The sequence below is a fragment of the Temnothorax longispinosus genome, chromosome 8 (assembly GCF_030848805.1).
Source record: "Temnothorax longispinosus isolate EJ_2023e chromosome 8, Tlon_JGU_v1, whole genome shotgun sequence".
NCBI lineage: Eukaryota > Metazoa > Arthropoda > Insecta > Hymenoptera > Formicidae > Temnothorax > Temnothorax longispinosus.
Genome location: NC_092365.1, coordinates 5,790,486 through 5,806,426, shown reverse-complemented (window position 1 = coordinate 5,806,426; position 15,941 = coordinate 5,790,486). Strand labels below are relative to the sequence as shown.

The following is a 15,941-nucleotide window of genomic DNA, read 5'->3' as shown; positions in this document are numbered from 1 at the left end:
TTGCACTATGCAATAATTCTTTAAACTCTTAAGCGTCGTCTACAATGGCAGCAAGAGTATACAGTAAGACGTAAGCAGTGGGTTATTGACTAATGGGATTTTTGCAATTCAAGAATAATCGACTATGGTTGGTCAATAGCTTACTGCTTACGTCTTACTGTATACTCCAGCTGCCATGGTAGACGACGCTTTAAACGGATTATTAATCTATTGGAACTTTAATCCTTCGATTTCCCATTAAAAATGGGCATTCCACCTCTTAAGCGAGGTATATGTGAGATGAAGGCTGGGCCGGAATCGAACCACGGACTTTTGAGTTACTAATCACTCGCAAAGCTAAAGAGCCACGCGTCATCCCCATCATAGACACAAGACTGAAAAGAGATTAGGTTTTAAATTTCACGCAGTTCTTAACATTTCTGATTCACTTGTTTCAGAGTGCAGACGGTGCAGACGCTTGATTCTCTTTACGCGATACTCCGGTGAGTGTGTACGAAAGAGAGAGAGAGAGTGTGTGAGAAAAGTAAGTAAGAATAAAAGTGCATTTGGTAGTCGAGTAAGGTTGCAGACGAGACATTCGCTTCCGCGCTTTTCTCAGCGATTTATCTCACCTTGCGCTCGTCCACCACCTCGCCGGGACGAAGCTTCCTATGCTCCTATGGACCAAATCTCTATTAACCACTACTGCGAGGTAAAGATGCTTGTATGCGCACGTGTGTGTATGTGTGTTTGTGCGTGTGTACACAATGTACGATGCTGCAACATATGTCTACGTCGTATAACAGAGTAGTGCGCGATCGTCCGGCGTACGTGTGCCCTATCGCCCTGTGTTGGACGTATCGAAACGCATTCCCCGCTTTATCTTTATCTTGAAACCGAACCAAGTCTCGGGAAATTAACTAAAATTAATTAACGGCAAGTTGTGCGTCTGTTTAATTTTAGTAACTTTAATTAATGCATTTCCGCCTATTTTTACACCACGAAAGCGTCTCCGTAGTCATAAACAGTCGAGCTAAAAATATTTCTTAAGGCTGTAACGCTAATTATAATTCAGAAAGATTATTTTAAGGCAAAGTGTGAGATCTTATCTCTCGAATGTAATGGAGATATCTGATTGCATGTTTCACGGGGAACGCTTTCGATCGTCCTCGCTCTCGGCTGAGGTAATACCACACATGGTCGGCAATTATCCGTGCGTTTCTTCGACGATCTTCTCTTGGAGGAAGCATCCGTTTATAGTTCTTCAGGCTCTTGCGTTCCGCGAGTCGATATGCACCGATCTTGGGACGTCCTCGATTTTTACGCGTTGCAGGTTGCTCGCTTTTCCATTATTTTTTTCTTTTTTTCGGGGGGGAGAAATGCCTTTGCTGACGACAGGAGATAACGGGACTCGACTCGACTTTTCCCGGGGGAGCGGGAGGGGGGGAAGAGACGAAGGAGGGAAGGAGTATATGCTTCAGAAGCTGGTCAACTCTGGATCTTTCATTTGATGAGAAAGGGGAGGTTCTAAAACTCTAAATCTCACGCCTTGCTGACACTAAATGCGACGTGCGTCACTCGACGAGCTTATTCGTCGTCGGGGATTCACGGCGCGTATATCTATCACGAGTACGACCACTAAGACCATCACTGGACTTACACCATAAAACTCAAAAAAAAAAGCTACAAAAAGTCCTAGGGCCAACCAGCAGTAGCCAGTCTCATCTACCTACTTGTTCGTCGAGTGTCTTACGCAACTCGTTAATCATCTACCTAATGGGACTCGCACTTTGCACTCTGAAATATATTTGTAACGTAACGTATTGCACAAAAAGCGGCTCACAATTTTATACGTTAGATTAATTTTTAAAAAATTGTTTATTAATTTAATAATATTGAAATAAATTGAAATATTTCAATTAATTTAATATATATATATATATATATATATATATATATATATATATCCATTTTATATTTATATACTTTTCCCTAAAAAAATATATTAAAAAATACATTAAAATAATCTTTCTAAATAATTCTCGTAATCTCATATATGTATATTCAAGAGTGCAAAGTGTGCCATATCACCCTCTTTGCTTTATTGACATGCGGTAGAATAACAGGTAATTACAAATGAAATAATTCTTTTGCTAATGCAATTATAAAATAAGACATCGGGCGACTCTTAATGAGACCTTAATATTGATTTGTGATTTAATATTCTACTAGAATAGATCGCGTCACAGTCATTTATTTCCGAACTTTGAAGCTAATTGGAACAATGTCTGGCGATTTGACAAGATTCTTCCAATAAATTAACAAGTTCAGTAATGATCCGTTTCCTTAGACATCGGATTTCTTCAAAGCAAGCAAACTGGGTGATCTCGCGAGCACGTAAAAATGCAACAATGTTCTAAGCTCGTTAAATTCTACTTGTGTAATAGCTAATTAGCTGATAATTAAATTAACTTTATTTTTTAACTAATTTGTATTAGTGTCGCTTGTCTTACAATTTAAAGTATGTAAATTAAAGATAAATTGAGTTTTTCTTGAAAATTTAGTTGGCAATTTGAAGAAACTAAATCAGAATCTTTGAATATATCACTCTTTTGTCTCTCTGTTGCATTCTTCAGCTCAGTCCCCTACAAGGTAGTCTATATACTTTCATGATCACACAGTACATTCCGTAACATACCTCGTCACTGATGAGCAAGCTGGGCCTACGACCCAATTCCTCGGGTGGTATGAGCGAGCCGCGTCGACTGCTGGCACCGCTTCCGGGTGCTAAAGAGCCCTTCCTGCTACCGATCGGTGTCACGTCCTTGATAACTTCGATCTTGGGTGCCTCGGGCGCTTTAATCTCCGGTAACTTCGGCTGCGACGATCGAAAATTGATCGATTAATAGCGCTTACTTCCTCCGAGATCAAGCCCGTTTAAAAGATTAAACAAAAAGTTAAATCTCTTTTAAATTTTGATAATTAATTTAGCATTTCTTCCGATTACATCAATTAACCGTAAATGAATCCTAACAGGAAAAAAATTTAGCCCCGTTTCATCAACGTTTCATCAATAATGAATAATTTCTTAGGTAATTACAGTCTCTTTTTCTTTATACAATTAATTGAAAAGGGGATGCTGATATATTATTCGATAAATATGAATTACGTTTCTTTAAGATTTAAATCTTTGAATTAATAAAACTAGACAGAATCACAGTTAGTCGATCTTTTTGGCTTAATCCACAAATACGCACTTTAATGACTTCTTAATTAATAAGGAACCATTATTCGATGGCGATCTAAACGAGTTTCGCGATGAATTTACCGATATCGACGTATCGGGGGCGTTAACGCGGTGACTTAACACGATCGCGTACGTAGGGCGATTACGACTGACCCTGCGATTCGAGCACGAGTTGCTATTGGGTCGGTCGTAATAAGGCCGAAAATAGCGATCAATGTTTTCCCCATTTCTCGTTCACGACGTCGACGACGACGACGACGACGGCGACGACGAGAAACCGATTTCAGGGGGATGATATACGAGCATTTATCCGCCAAAATAGTTGCAGGCGCGACGTCGCGCGTCGCACAGGAGGCATTCATCGCTTGCCAAGGCAAGATTGGAATCGACTGATTATTACCCCTTTTCGCTTTTCTCCCCCTGTCCCTATATCCCTGTCCATTCGCAACGCGTTAATTGCGAATTATGTAGGTGGATATTTATGGCGCGGGGGCACTGCGTCTTCAAGGGGAATGGAAAATATGAGGTCGATTTTCGACGCTAAAATACTACGTCATGGTTCTGGAAAGAATCGTGCTGATTTCTAATCCGAAGGATTATTAACCATATTTGCACCATATTAACTATATTGTTTATTTCGAAAATAGTTCAATTTAAAAAAATCAAATAAATATAATAAGCAATTAAAGAAATAATAAGGGCGTTCTCGGAGTGCCACGAGTAATTCCAGATTTTGATTTAACAGAACATTAATTTAAAATATAATTATTATACATAATGCGGGACATAATGTTAAAAAATTGAAAGTAATAACAAAGCGTATACGTAAATAAAATAATAATTAAATTGTCCGTATTATAGATATATGATACTATTTGAACCCTCGTTATTTGCATCTGGTGCTGGAATATCCTACATAAGTATTTTTAGACGTGCGATTCTTTGAAAGTTTCCCGTACTTCCAAGCAAAATAAGCTACGTAGATTCGCACCTTGGCTATAATTAAACCGTTCGTAAATAGGGCGTAAAAATTAATTATCCTGAACCGCGTATCGCGAGGCTCGATCAAAACGTCCTCGAGCGACGCTTATGACGATTGCGAAATTCGCAGGATTCCTCGCGCGTGCGAGTTTGGCAATTTGGCAAAATAATATTTTACCTTCGTTATTAATAAACGACAATTGCTTACCTTAGAATCGACTTTCTGCACGGCGACATGAAAACAAAAAAAAATATAATTAGTCGAAAACTTTATTAAGCATTTAATTTAACTTATTGTTAGACTTCTAATAGAAAATTTCTATCAATCTATAAATTTTTTTTTATAAATAACTGATTATAAAATATGTTTCAATGTGTAGCTTTGTTCTTTCTTAAATTATTATTTATGATAATTATGTAAAATTGTTCGTGTACAGAGATCTTAACTGCCTCCCTTACCTGGGTGACCGGTCTCTCGAGCTTCGTCTTGTCGCGAGGAACGAACTCGCCAAAATCGAATTCTCGAGGTTTCTCCAAAACAGCTCTTTCGTAATCCGGAATCTCCGGAAGTTCGTAACCCGCTTCCTTCGCCCCCTTAGGTGCCTTCATCTTCTTTGCTTCAGCTTTCTCTAACTTCTCAGTTTTCTGCGTGACAAACGTTAAACGATATAGAATCGAAGAGATTCGCGAGGAAATAAGCACCGTTACGTGTCAGGCAGGGCATTGATTTAAATCCCTGTTCAAGTCGCCGATAGCAAGGACAGATTTCGGTTATTCGAAAATATTGCGGATAACCTTGTAATTGAAAGTAGAGCGTGTAGAAAAAAGAATATGTGAAGACAGAGAAGATTAAATTTAATGCGAGAAAAGATATCGATCTCTTAAGAGAGACGTCGCTTTAACGTCGTTATTAACATAAATAGATTAAGTGTGAATCACAGAAGAGTTAGGGCACATTGGAGAAAGATGAGCGCAGCGTAGAGCTTGAAGATATATGCCGTAATATATACATATAGAATATATATATATATGTATATATACATAGAGAATATATACATATATAAATACAGAAAGAAGATAAGTTTACAGCGAGAACGTTCAATTAATTTCACTTGTATTAAGAACATGGAGTGAGATATATTTTAAAGTACATGTAGAAATAAGAATGCGCACAAATATAAATACAGAGAGAAGATAAGTTTACAGTGAGAACGTTTGATTAATTTAACTTGTATTAAGAACATGGTGTAAGAAATATTTTTAAGTACATGTATAAAAATGGAAATGCGCACAAATATAAATACAGAGAGAAGATAAGTTTACCGTGAGAACGTTTGATTAATTTAATCTGTATTAAGAACATAGAGTGAGAAGTATCTTGAAATACATAGGTATAGAAATAGGAATGCGCACAAATATATATGCTTCGGCGCTGTTGAACAGTGCGAAATTAGAAACTGCTGTAAATCGAAATTTAGAGAGGAAGTTTTAGAGACACAGAAAAGAGAGCGCGAAACATAGAGATTGCGCGGCAAGATTGCGTTAACCCCCTTCAACGGGGCTACCTTAAGTTCCACACCGCCATTTTCAGCCTGCTGAGGCTGTTTCGAATTCTTCGAAACCGGCTTAAGCTGAATCCCCTGAAATCTTTCGGTTTTTACTTCCTGTTTCGGTGGTATACGGAATTTCGGTTTGGTCTCGGCATCCTTTGGCTGTATTAATACATCGTTGTTAGGAGAACAGCTTCGTGAAGTATCGATATACGTATTGGCTTCGCGGTACATTGAAAACAAATTTCAAGAAGCAAGAGAACGGACAAAACGCTTATCTAATATTATTAATTTAATAATACTAAATTAAGTCGCATAAAATTGTAAATGAAATATTAATAAATAAATCAAATCAAACATTTATCTAATACTAATTTCGTTATTGCTTCTATATCTACTAAGGATGGACGTATACTGGACGTTACTTTGAACCATTGTCGATAGATGTGATGAAAGAAATGAAATTACCTTAAGCTCGACTTTCTCTTGAGTTTTCTTCTCTTCCTCGAGTTGCTGAAACGAATTAAAGTTTAATATTACTAACATATATCTTTTTTCCCCAAAATCTCATAAAATATTTTGCAAATAATCACAAAGAAGAGAATTAAAAATGTTTTTCTCTCAATATTAAATAATACTAATATTTAAAAATTCATGTTTATAACATGTTTATAATTATTAACAGACTTTACTTAATTTTTTAAAATTGTAATTACCTTAACGGATTTTAGGCTTTTCTTAGTGATCTCTTCTTCCTTCTGTAAATTAAAATATAAACATTAAATAATTATATTTCTTGGTAAAATTTATACCCTGTTTTAATTTTTTATATAAATTTTATATAAATATAAAAATGTTAGATTATAATGTCTTTATATCATGTATGTGTGTTTTATCAAGTATACCTTGGGTTCTACTGGTTTAGGCGTAAGTTTCTTTGCCGATTCCTCTTTCTGCAAACAGCAAAGTTTGCTTTAATTCAATGCCCTACGCATTTTTTAAAATTAATTTAAGTTATATTAAATTATATTAATTTTTGAATATTTAAATAAATTTATTATGTTAATTAATGTGTGTGAAGTGGCAAGCAATTTTTGCAAGATTTTCTTTTAGAATTGTACGCGGAATGTTTTGCTTTTGTTAATACTTTTGGCATTTTATCGAAAGATCCAATGATAAGCTATTAGAATATTATTATGCAGTTCTGTTACATATTAGAATATTATTATGTAGTTTAAAAAGGTAGAAAATGCGATTTTCTTTTAATAGCAAGAAATGTAAAAATGTACGACTATATTTAACATAATGGTATTATATTCGTTATATTTTGTTTTTTAATGTTATATTTTGCACGTTTCTGTTAACTTGTTAACTGTACAAATGTTTTGTTTACCTTAATTTCCCCTGGTTTAGCCTTAGGCTTTTCTTCGACCTAAAAGTGTTTTTATAATTATAATATTTATGTATAAAATATTGATAATTTACGACAGATTTATACTTTTTGAATTAGTCTTCGCAATATTTAGTGCTTAATGTTTTTTTTTATGTATTCTAAAATTTCCAGTAAAAATTTTAATTTTGATAAATATATAACAGTGTTTGATATACCTTTAATTCGTCTAGTTTAGGTTTGGTCGTCGGTGTTTCCTAAAAATGTACGAGTATTTAATAATGGTATTGTATTTGTTAAATTCTGATTTTTAATGTTATATTTTGTATGTTTCTGTTAACTTGTTAACTGTACAAGTATTTCGTTTACCTTAGTTTCACCTGGTTTAGCCTTAGGCTTTTCTTCGACCTAAAAGCGTTTTTACAATTATAATATTTATGTATAAATGTGTGTAAATGAAAAGTATAACCATAAGTGGAAAAAATAATTGTGAAAAAATGTACCGTATACCTTGCCTTCCCCTGACCTTATTTGAGTATCGAACGATTTCTACTTAATTTTAATCTTTATTTAAAATTATAATTGCAAAAACGATACCTCCAAATAATACCTAAATTTTTCTTATTTTTTGTTTTGTTATTCTTGTATACTACTTGTATCAAATGTATGATGTGTATAGTGTTGCATAGCACAAGTGTACCTTCAGTTCTTCCGTTTTAATTTTAGCTTTTGGTTCCTCCTAAAAGTGTATATATAAAATAGTAGTGTATATATAATATAAGTGTATATATAAAATAAAATATTGTTTGTTTGTCATACATATCATCGCTACAGTGCAGAGTGACCGCATTTTAAAAATCTGACAACTGAGCCTAGATTTACTTTGAAACGGTACGACAAACATTTTATCTACCTTTATTTCGTCCGGTTTAGGCTTCACCTTTGGCGCTTCCTAAAAGTGTATGATTGGTGTTTAAAAAGTGTTTTCTATTTGCCACATTTATTTGCTACATTCTGTGCATATTTTTCTTTTGTCAACCACGAGCTAGGCTTGTATAACTACGTATTGCTGCAAGATAATCCTGAATTTAAATGTTATACCTTTACTTCCTCTGCTTTAGGTTTGATTTTTGGTTCCTCCTAAAAGTGCAGGCGTAAATTTGAGTGTTAATGTCTTACTTTTTATGCTAATAGACCGTGATATAATTAAACTAATTATTGAATTTAGTAAAATGTGTATATGTATGAAAAGTGTTTTGTGTACCTTCGGTTCGTCTGGTTTAGGCTTGGCTTCCTAAAAGTGTACGAGAGTTTAATAGTGTTCCCCATTTGCCATTTTTATTTTATTTTATTGCACTCTCTGTTACTTGTGTGCAAGTGTATATTGTTGCAAGATGTATATTGTATATATAGTATATGCGTGAATATACCTTTACTTCTTCTGGTTTAGGTTTGGCTTTCGGTTCCACCTAAAAATGTTCAAAATGTGTTTGAATGTAAACGAAAATATCTTAAGTTACACATTTACGACACGTGGTTAATGTAGCTGGTGCTCATTTTTTAAATATGGCGTGGTATTAGAGAAGAGCATTATATTTTATTGTATTATGCTTTAATTGTCGCTGTATATATTTTAGCTGTAACTGTCAGTGTTAATCACGAGCGAAAAATTGTTACATATAAAAACAAGTGTAATTGTTTTATATACCTTCGCCTCTCCCGGTTTAGGCTTAGCTTCTTCCTAAAATATAGTAATAGTGCGTTTAAAACTCGTGTTTTTTAAATATAAATTTTACATTTTATAGTTTATCTTACGAAGGTTAAATGTAATTGTCAGAAAAATAAAATATTTAAATCATGTTGGAAATTTTGTATATGCGTAGATTTTATGCTTTTGTGTACCTTCGGTGTTTCCGGTTTTCCGGGAGTTTTCGGTTTTGTAGTCGGTTCCTCTTTCTACAAAATATTTATTTATACATTGTAAGATTTATACGTTGTAAGAGTATATTCCTGTTAAAAAATGTGTAAACCGTATAAAAGACATAAATAGTAAAGATATACTTATAAATATATAATATAATTAATAAATATATATAAATACTTTTGTCATTCTATTCTATTTTGCAACATAATATAGTATAAAAAATTTTGCATATTAATGTTAGTGACAATTTAAAGCGAATAGCAATGCGGTAATTAATAACAAATATCTATAATTAATATTCACATATATAAATGATCATATATCGTTTTATTCCCTATACAGAGATATAAAATTCATCTTTCATATCTTTATAATCGTGATATGTATTGTTAATATGTAATCGTATACCTTGTTGTTAGATTCATCCGCGGATTTAGGTTTCTTCTTCTTTGGTTTCAATACTGGTTCTTGGTCCTAAACAATATTTATAATCAACCAAAATGTATACGTTTTAAAGAAGAGCAAGAAGAAGAGAAGCAGCAAGAAAAGAAGAAAACGGATTATCGTGAAGAGATGACAGAAGAAAATGTGCCGTTCGCATGTCGAGTCAACCGTCACAATGGTTAACTCAACGAAGAATATCAACGCACATTTGCGAAGACGCAAGATAGACAGCTTCGAAGATTACAGCGTAGAGAAAAGTGAAAAATGCGTGTGCATCGAAGATTACATGTGCAAAGAGAATGAAGAGTTATCGAAGATTATGCGACCAGGCAAGTGAAAAGAGCCAGTGATTAGCATCAAAAGAAAATGAAGATCGGTGAGATATAATCTTTTATACCTCGGAATTTTCCACCGATTTCGTCGACGACCTACGTCTAGTGGACACCTTTTTCTACAATTGCAAAATGTAATAAAATAACGCCGTCAACATAAAGAGTGTGTTTTGTGTGTATATATTTTTGCCATTTTGTATTGTATATACCTTGGGCACCTCTTCCTTGTCAAGTGTAGAGTTAGTATCTTTGCTCTAAAATAAAAAAATAAAGAAAATGATATTAATCTAAATTTATCGTGTACTGTGTGTATTTGAATGCGTGCAATTGTACGTGTGCGAATGTGTACCTTGGCCTCTTTGCGTTTGATCTCGCCTACTTCGTGTTCGGGTATATCGCTTTCCTAAAAAGATTGAAGGATAAAATCTATCCGAAAAGCTCATTTCATTTCTTCTCATCTCTTTCGCAAACGGATAAGATTGTAAATATATGAATAAAGTAAAAACGTCTTAATTTAAATATTAAGTGTAATTTAAATATTAAGTGTTATAATATTAAGTGTATTAAATATTAAGATTATTGTGAATGTGTGAATGTGAAAAACGTGTACCCTGATCTCTTTGGGCTTGCTTACGCCGTTCCTAGGCTTAGATGCAAGTTTAGGCGCGGGTGTGGACGTAGGTTCCTGTGAGATAAATTTAAAAAATCGTCGTGTACCGAACAGATATATAATTTTCGGATAGTGCATGAATACTTGTAAATATGTACCTCGACTTTGTCCCCGATTTTATACGGCGCAACTTTGGAAACTCGCGAGTCCTAAAATGTACCGATAAATTACGACCCGTACTGTAAATAACAAAAGTAGAAATAAACGTAGTGTCAATTGCATGTACCTCTAACTTTCTGATAGGTTTAGGCGCGTCGTCCTCGTCGGTTCTCGAAGCCCAGATATCCTACGGTTGCGCATTATTTCATTACATTAATCACGACTAATTTATAATTAAAAAATATATACTGCACTGTATATATGCGTATCCTGTACCTCAATATCGTCGTCAGATTCGTGTGTTTGCGGTTTAACGGTAGGTAATAAAACATCCTAAAAAATTAAAAAATAAATAATTGTGTCGATGCGTATTTATTAATATTTCTTTCTGATAAATCTATCTCACGTCATATACATGCTTATGTGTCGTGTATGTGTGCAATATGTGTGTACCTTATCGATTGTGACAGAATTTGGTTCGCGCTCGATGGATTTCGGTGCCCATACGTCCTAAAATAATACATCAATCTTAAAATAAACAAAAATAATAAGTTTCACCGTCCACTATAAAATGATAAGTATATTGTCTAACTAACGTAATTGTAGTGTGTGTAGTAAGTTTTGACATCTCGGTCGAGTGGAGGTTTGTGTGATGCGTCTGTAGCATCCTAAAATAACGGTGCACTTTACCAAAGCTGTGTCAGAGATATGTGAGTGCGAAGTAGGAAAATGTGAATTGTGTAAAGTAGAGTAAAGTGAAGCGAAGTGTCATATGTATTTATATTTTCGTGTACCTCACGGTGTGGGACGTGTCTATCATCGTGTCCTTTCGCTTTCGGTGCCAATTTGTCCTAAAATTTTAAGCATGTTTTAACGAATTCTATATTCTATATACAGATATTGTATTTTTTTTACAAAAAAAAATATAATTTTGTATTTATTTCGCGTGCATTATTTAACTTTAATAGATATAACTTTTCTAAAATATAAATTTTGTCGATTTGCTACCGATCATTATTCTTTCATCGTCAAATATCAAAGATAATGTAAATGGATAAAACTAATTATTTTTTTAAATAACTGTGCGGATATTATCTGTCTCGTTGTTTATAATCTACCTCGTTACTTCGCGCGGGCTTGATATCACGCGCTTTTGTTTTGTCCATAGATATTCTATCTGCTTCCGTTTGATCATCAGGTTTAGACACACGTCTCTTAGCCTTAATTACCGGTGTATCCTAATAATAACGATTCTTTAAAGTCATGCTCATTATTTTACAGATTTATTTAAGTATGCAAGATGTGTTACGTGATGTACCTCATCTGTTTTGTCTTTGTGTGCTTTGTTTTCACGTTCCCTCCGCTTGGGCGAAATATCCTAAAAGTGTCAGCGTTAAAAAATATATACAAAAATATATACAATGTGATGTGCAATGTGTAACGTGTACCTCGATTTCTTCGTCGGATTGACGACGGAACGGTTTATCTTTTGCTTTGGGCAAATCCTAAAATAATACCGTATTTATAGACTATGGTATTCTTTTAAAAACTAACAATTCAATTGTACAATAATAACTACTTTCTACGCGTAAAAATATCTAATATATTTCGTCATTTTTGGATAATTTATTCTCTGCTTATATCAAATATCCTAAATGTGTCAATTTTGTTAAAAAAAAAATAAGTAAAAAATTATACAGTGTAATATACTTGTAATGTTATATATATGTAACGTGTACCTCGATTTTCTCATCAGATTGACGACGGGATGATTTATCTTTAGATTTCGGTAAGTCCTAATAAAATAATATTATATTTAGAATATGATATACCCTCCCCCTCTTGTATAAATTTGCACTATTCGTGCACACTGCACAGTACTCATATAATGTATTAATTTGCTTACTTTGTCACGTGTTTTAGAATCAGTGTCACGTTCTTTCGGCTTGGTCGGCGAAACGTCCTACAATATTAATATTTTAAAGATAAAGTATATCTATATCTAAAATATATATTTGTAATTACGATATATATAAAGGATACAGGGGAAAAACGACCAAAGTACACTTTTTGTAAAATTACTTTGATTATGCTATCTTGTGGCATTTTCAAAGAACTTTCAAAGAACTTTCATAATTCTTATCTGTTTTGATCAAGAACAGTTACAATTTATTGGAAATAAGGCCGAAAGATATATCGTGCTGGAAAAAACCGATCATAGTCCACGCTCTGGTAAGGAAGAATTATCAGAGTGCAACATGAACATTGATCATTTTTCCCCTGTACTCTTCATATGTATGTATGTGTATGTATGTGTGATGTAAGTGTCATATACCTCGATTTTTTCGTCAGATGTGTGTGGCTGTATTTTAGATTTGGGTGTATCATGTAAAAGTGTTTTATCTTTTAACACTTCGTCAGGTTTTTGTATTTTAACCGTAGGTGTATCACGTGGAAGTGTCTTATCTTTCGGCACCTCATCAGATTTGTGTAGCTGTATTTTAGATTTAGGTGTATCATGTAAAAGTGTTTTATCTTTTGACACTTCGTCAGGTTTTTGTATTTTAACCGTAGGTGTATCACGCGGAAGTGCCTTATCTTTCGGCATCTCATCAGATTTGTGTGGCTGTATTTTAGCCGTAGGTATATCATGTAAAAGTGTTTTATCTTTTGACACTTCGTCAGGTTTTTGTATTTTAGCCGTAGGTTTATCACGCGGAAGTGCCTTATCTTTCGGCATCTCATCAGATTTGTGTGGCTGTATTTTAGCCGTAGGTGTATCATGTAAAAGTGTTTTATCTTTTGACACTTCGACAGGTTTTTGTATTTTAGCCGTAGCTGTATCACGTGGAAGTATCTTATCTTTTGGCATTTCGTCAGGTTTTTGTATTTTAGCCGTAGGTGTATCACGTGGAAGTGTCTTATCTTTCGGCACCTCATCAGGTTTGTGTGGATGTATTTTGTGAGTAGGTGTGTCCTGTAGATGTGTTTTATCTTTCGACACTTCGTCAGGTTTTTGTATTTTAGCTGTGGGTATGTCACGTGGAAGTGTCTTATCTTTCGGCACCTCATCAGGTTTGTATGATTGTATTGTAGCTGTGGGTGTATCATGTAAAAGTGGTTTATCTTTTGACACTTCGTCAGGTTTTTGTATTTTAGCCGTAGCTGTATCACGTGGAAGTATCTTATCTTTCGGCACCTCATCAAGTTTGTGTGATTGTATTTTAGCTGTGGGTGTAAAAAGTGTCTTATCTTTTGGCATTTCGTCAGGTTTTTGTGTTTTAGCCGTAGGCGTATCGCGTGGAAGTGTCTTATCTTTCGGCACCTCATCAGGTTTGTGTGATTGTATTTTAGCTGTGGGTGTAAAAAGTGTCTTATCTTTTGGCATTTCGTCAGGTTTTTGTATTTTAGCCATAGGTGCATCATGTGGAAGTGTCTTATCTTTCGGCACATCATCATGTTTGTGTGGTTGTATTTTGTGAGTAGGTGTGTCTTGTAGATTTGTTTTATCTTTTGACACTTCGTCAGGTTTTTGTATTTTAGTCGTGGGTGTGTCACGTGGAAGTGTCTTATCTTTCGGTACCTCATCAGGTTTGTGTGGTTGTATTTTAGCTGCGGGTGTACCATGTGTAAATGTCTTATCTTTTGGCGCGTCCTAAAATATTATTTAAAATGTCATTATTGCTTTCTTTGTTCCTATTCAATTATATATACGCGTGATAATTAATTACTATATTCAATAATTATATACGCCTGATAATTAATAACTATATTTGCGTACTTTATCATATTTCTTAGAATCGACATCTTCTTTCGTCTTAGTCGACCGAATATCCTATATAGAAAAAATTATATTTCGAAAGTACGTAACATATGCTTCGCAAACTGTGCAATAATATGTATGTACCTCAAAGTTATGTACCTCAATTTTTTCCGGCGAATGTGTTTTATATGTAGGAGTGTCACGAGAAAATGTCTTATCTTTTGTAACATCATCGGATTTATGCAGAAGTATTTTACTTGCAGGTGTATCACGCAAACGAGTTTTCTCTTTCGGAGTATCCTAAAATAACATATTTCAAGTTTTATATTATCTCTTCTGAAAAGATTCTACTATTCGCGAATAAATTCTTAATTTATATATGTACGCATACTTTTTCATGCTTTTTGGAATCGCTATCGTATTCTTTACTCGCCCAAATATCCTAAAAATATTACGTATTAAATATGTGTAACTCGCAAAAATATGTGTCTCGCAATAGTATTATATATACCTCAATTTCTTCATCAGATTCTTGCGAACGTATTTTATGTGTTGGTGTGTCACGAGAAGATGTCTTAGTTTTTGAAATGTCATCGGATTTACGCGATATTACTTTAATCGTAGATATATCACGTGGTTCTTTTTCTTTCGGAGTATCCTAAAATGACATATTTTAAGTTTTACAATCTCTTTTTTAAAAAATTTTATAAGTGACATTTATATGATTTTAATTTATACGCATACTTTGTCACGTTTTTTGGAATCAATGTCGCGTTTTTTACTCGCCCAAATGTCCTAAAAATATTGACGTATTAAAAATATATAACTCGCAAAAATATGTGTCTCGCAATAATAATATTATATACCTCAATTTCTTCGTCAGATTCTTGCGGACGTATTTTATATGTTGTCGTGTCACGAGAAAGTGTCTCAGTTTTTGAAATGTCGTCAGATTTACGCGATAGTGTTTTAGTAGTAAATATATCACGTGGTTTTTTCTCTTTCGGAATATCCTAAAATAACATATTTTAAGTTTTACAATCTCTTTTTTAAAAAAATCTGTAAGTAATATTCATGATTTTAATTTATACGCATACTTTGTCACGCTTTTTGGAGTCAATATCGGGTTCTTTACTCGCCCAAATATCCTAAAAATATTGACGAATTATATATTAAAAATATATAACTCGCAAAAATATGTGTCTTACAATTTAATAATATTATATACCTCAATTTCTTCGTCAGATTCTTGCGGACGTATTTTATATGTTGTCGTGTCACGAGAAAGTGTCTCAGTTTTTGAAATGTCGTCAGATTTACGCGATAGTGTTTTAGTAGTAAATGTATCACGTGGTTTTTTCTCTTTTGGAATATCCTAAAATAACATATTTTAAATTTTACAATCTCTTTTTTTTTAATTTGTAAGTAATATTCATAATTTTAATTTATACGCATACTTTGTCATGTTTTTTGGAGTCAATATCACGTTCTTTACTCGCCCAAATGTCCTAAAAATATTGACGTATTATAAAAATGTGTAACTCGTGCCTGGCAATAATATT

At 33.8% G+C, this 15,941-nt stretch overlaps 1 protein-coding gene across 8 annotated transcripts in view; it reads right to left on the bottom strand.

The window, feature by feature from the left end:
• LOC139818020 (twitchin-like) overlaps positions 1-15,941 on the bottom strand; it is a 111,002-nt gene that overhangs the window by 63,912 nt on the left and 31,149 nt on the right. For 3 of the 8 annotated variants that reach the window (XM_071786414.1, XM_071786415.1, XM_071786416.1), the window contains 44 exons: positions 15,837-15,887; positions 15,608-15,754; positions 15,477-15,527; positions 15,246-15,392; positions 15,124-15,174; positions 14,891-15,037; positions 14,771-14,821; positions 14,539-14,679; positions 14,398-14,451; positions 12,952-14,271; positions 12,523-12,579; positions 12,356-12,412; positions 12,065-12,121; positions 11,935-11,994; positions 11,735-11,854; positions 11,411-11,467; positions 11,213-11,284; positions 11,070-11,126; positions 10,893-10,949; positions 10,744-10,803; positions 10,616-10,666; positions 10,458-10,532; positions 10,197-10,250; positions 10,057-10,101; positions 9,913-9,966; positions 9,480-9,545; positions 9,050-9,103; positions 8,856-8,888; positions 8,578-8,616; positions 8,412-8,441; positions 8,249-8,287; positions 8,061-8,099; positions 7,848-7,886; positions 7,517-7,555; positions 7,366-7,404; positions 7,151-7,189; positions 6,663-6,710; positions 6,474-6,515; positions 6,226-6,270; positions 5,773-5,919; positions 4,667-4,852; positions 4,416-4,430; positions 2,678-2,857; positions 612-656 (listed from right to left, as the gene is read on the bottom strand). In XM_071786414.1, the coding sequence (XP_071642515.1) occupies positions 612-656; positions 2,678-2,857; positions 4,416-4,430; positions 4,667-4,852; positions 5,773-5,919; positions 6,226-6,270; positions 6,474-6,515; positions 6,663-6,710; positions 7,151-7,189; positions 7,366-7,404; positions 7,517-7,555; positions 7,848-7,886; positions 8,061-8,099; positions 8,249-8,287; positions 8,412-8,441; positions 8,578-8,616; positions 8,856-8,888; positions 9,050-9,103; positions 9,480-9,545; positions 9,913-9,966; positions 10,057-10,101; positions 10,197-10,250; positions 10,458-10,532; positions 10,616-10,666; positions 10,744-10,803; positions 10,893-10,949; positions 11,070-11,126; positions 11,213-11,284; positions 11,411-11,467; positions 11,735-11,854; positions 11,935-11,994; positions 12,065-12,121; positions 12,356-12,412; positions 12,523-12,579; positions 12,952-14,271; positions 14,398-14,451; positions 14,539-14,679; positions 14,771-14,821; positions 14,891-15,037; positions 15,124-15,174; positions 15,246-15,392; positions 15,477-15,527; positions 15,608-15,754; positions 15,837-15,887 (4,257 nt within the window). The remainder of the gene's footprint in view (positions 1-611; positions 657-2,677; positions 2,858-4,415; positions 4,431-4,666; positions 4,853-5,772; positions 5,920-6,225; positions 6,271-6,473; positions 6,516-6,662; positions 6,711-7,150; positions 7,190-7,365; positions 7,405-7,516; positions 7,556-7,847; positions 7,887-8,060; positions 8,100-8,248; positions 8,288-8,411; positions 8,442-8,577; positions 8,617-8,855; positions 8,889-9,049; positions 9,104-9,479; positions 9,546-9,912; positions 9,967-10,056; positions 10,102-10,196; positions 10,251-10,457; positions 10,533-10,615; positions 10,667-10,743; positions 10,804-10,892; positions 10,950-11,069; positions 11,127-11,212; positions 11,285-11,410; positions 11,468-11,734; positions 11,855-11,934; positions 11,995-12,064; positions 12,122-12,355; positions 12,413-12,522; positions 12,580-12,951; positions 14,272-14,397; positions 14,452-14,538; positions 14,680-14,770; positions 14,822-14,890; positions 15,038-15,123; positions 15,175-15,245; positions 15,393-15,476; positions 15,528-15,607; positions 15,755-15,836; positions 15,888-15,941) is intronic. The other 5 variants (XM_071786417.1, XM_071786421.1, XM_071786418.1 and 2 more) reach the window with 4 other exon arrangements.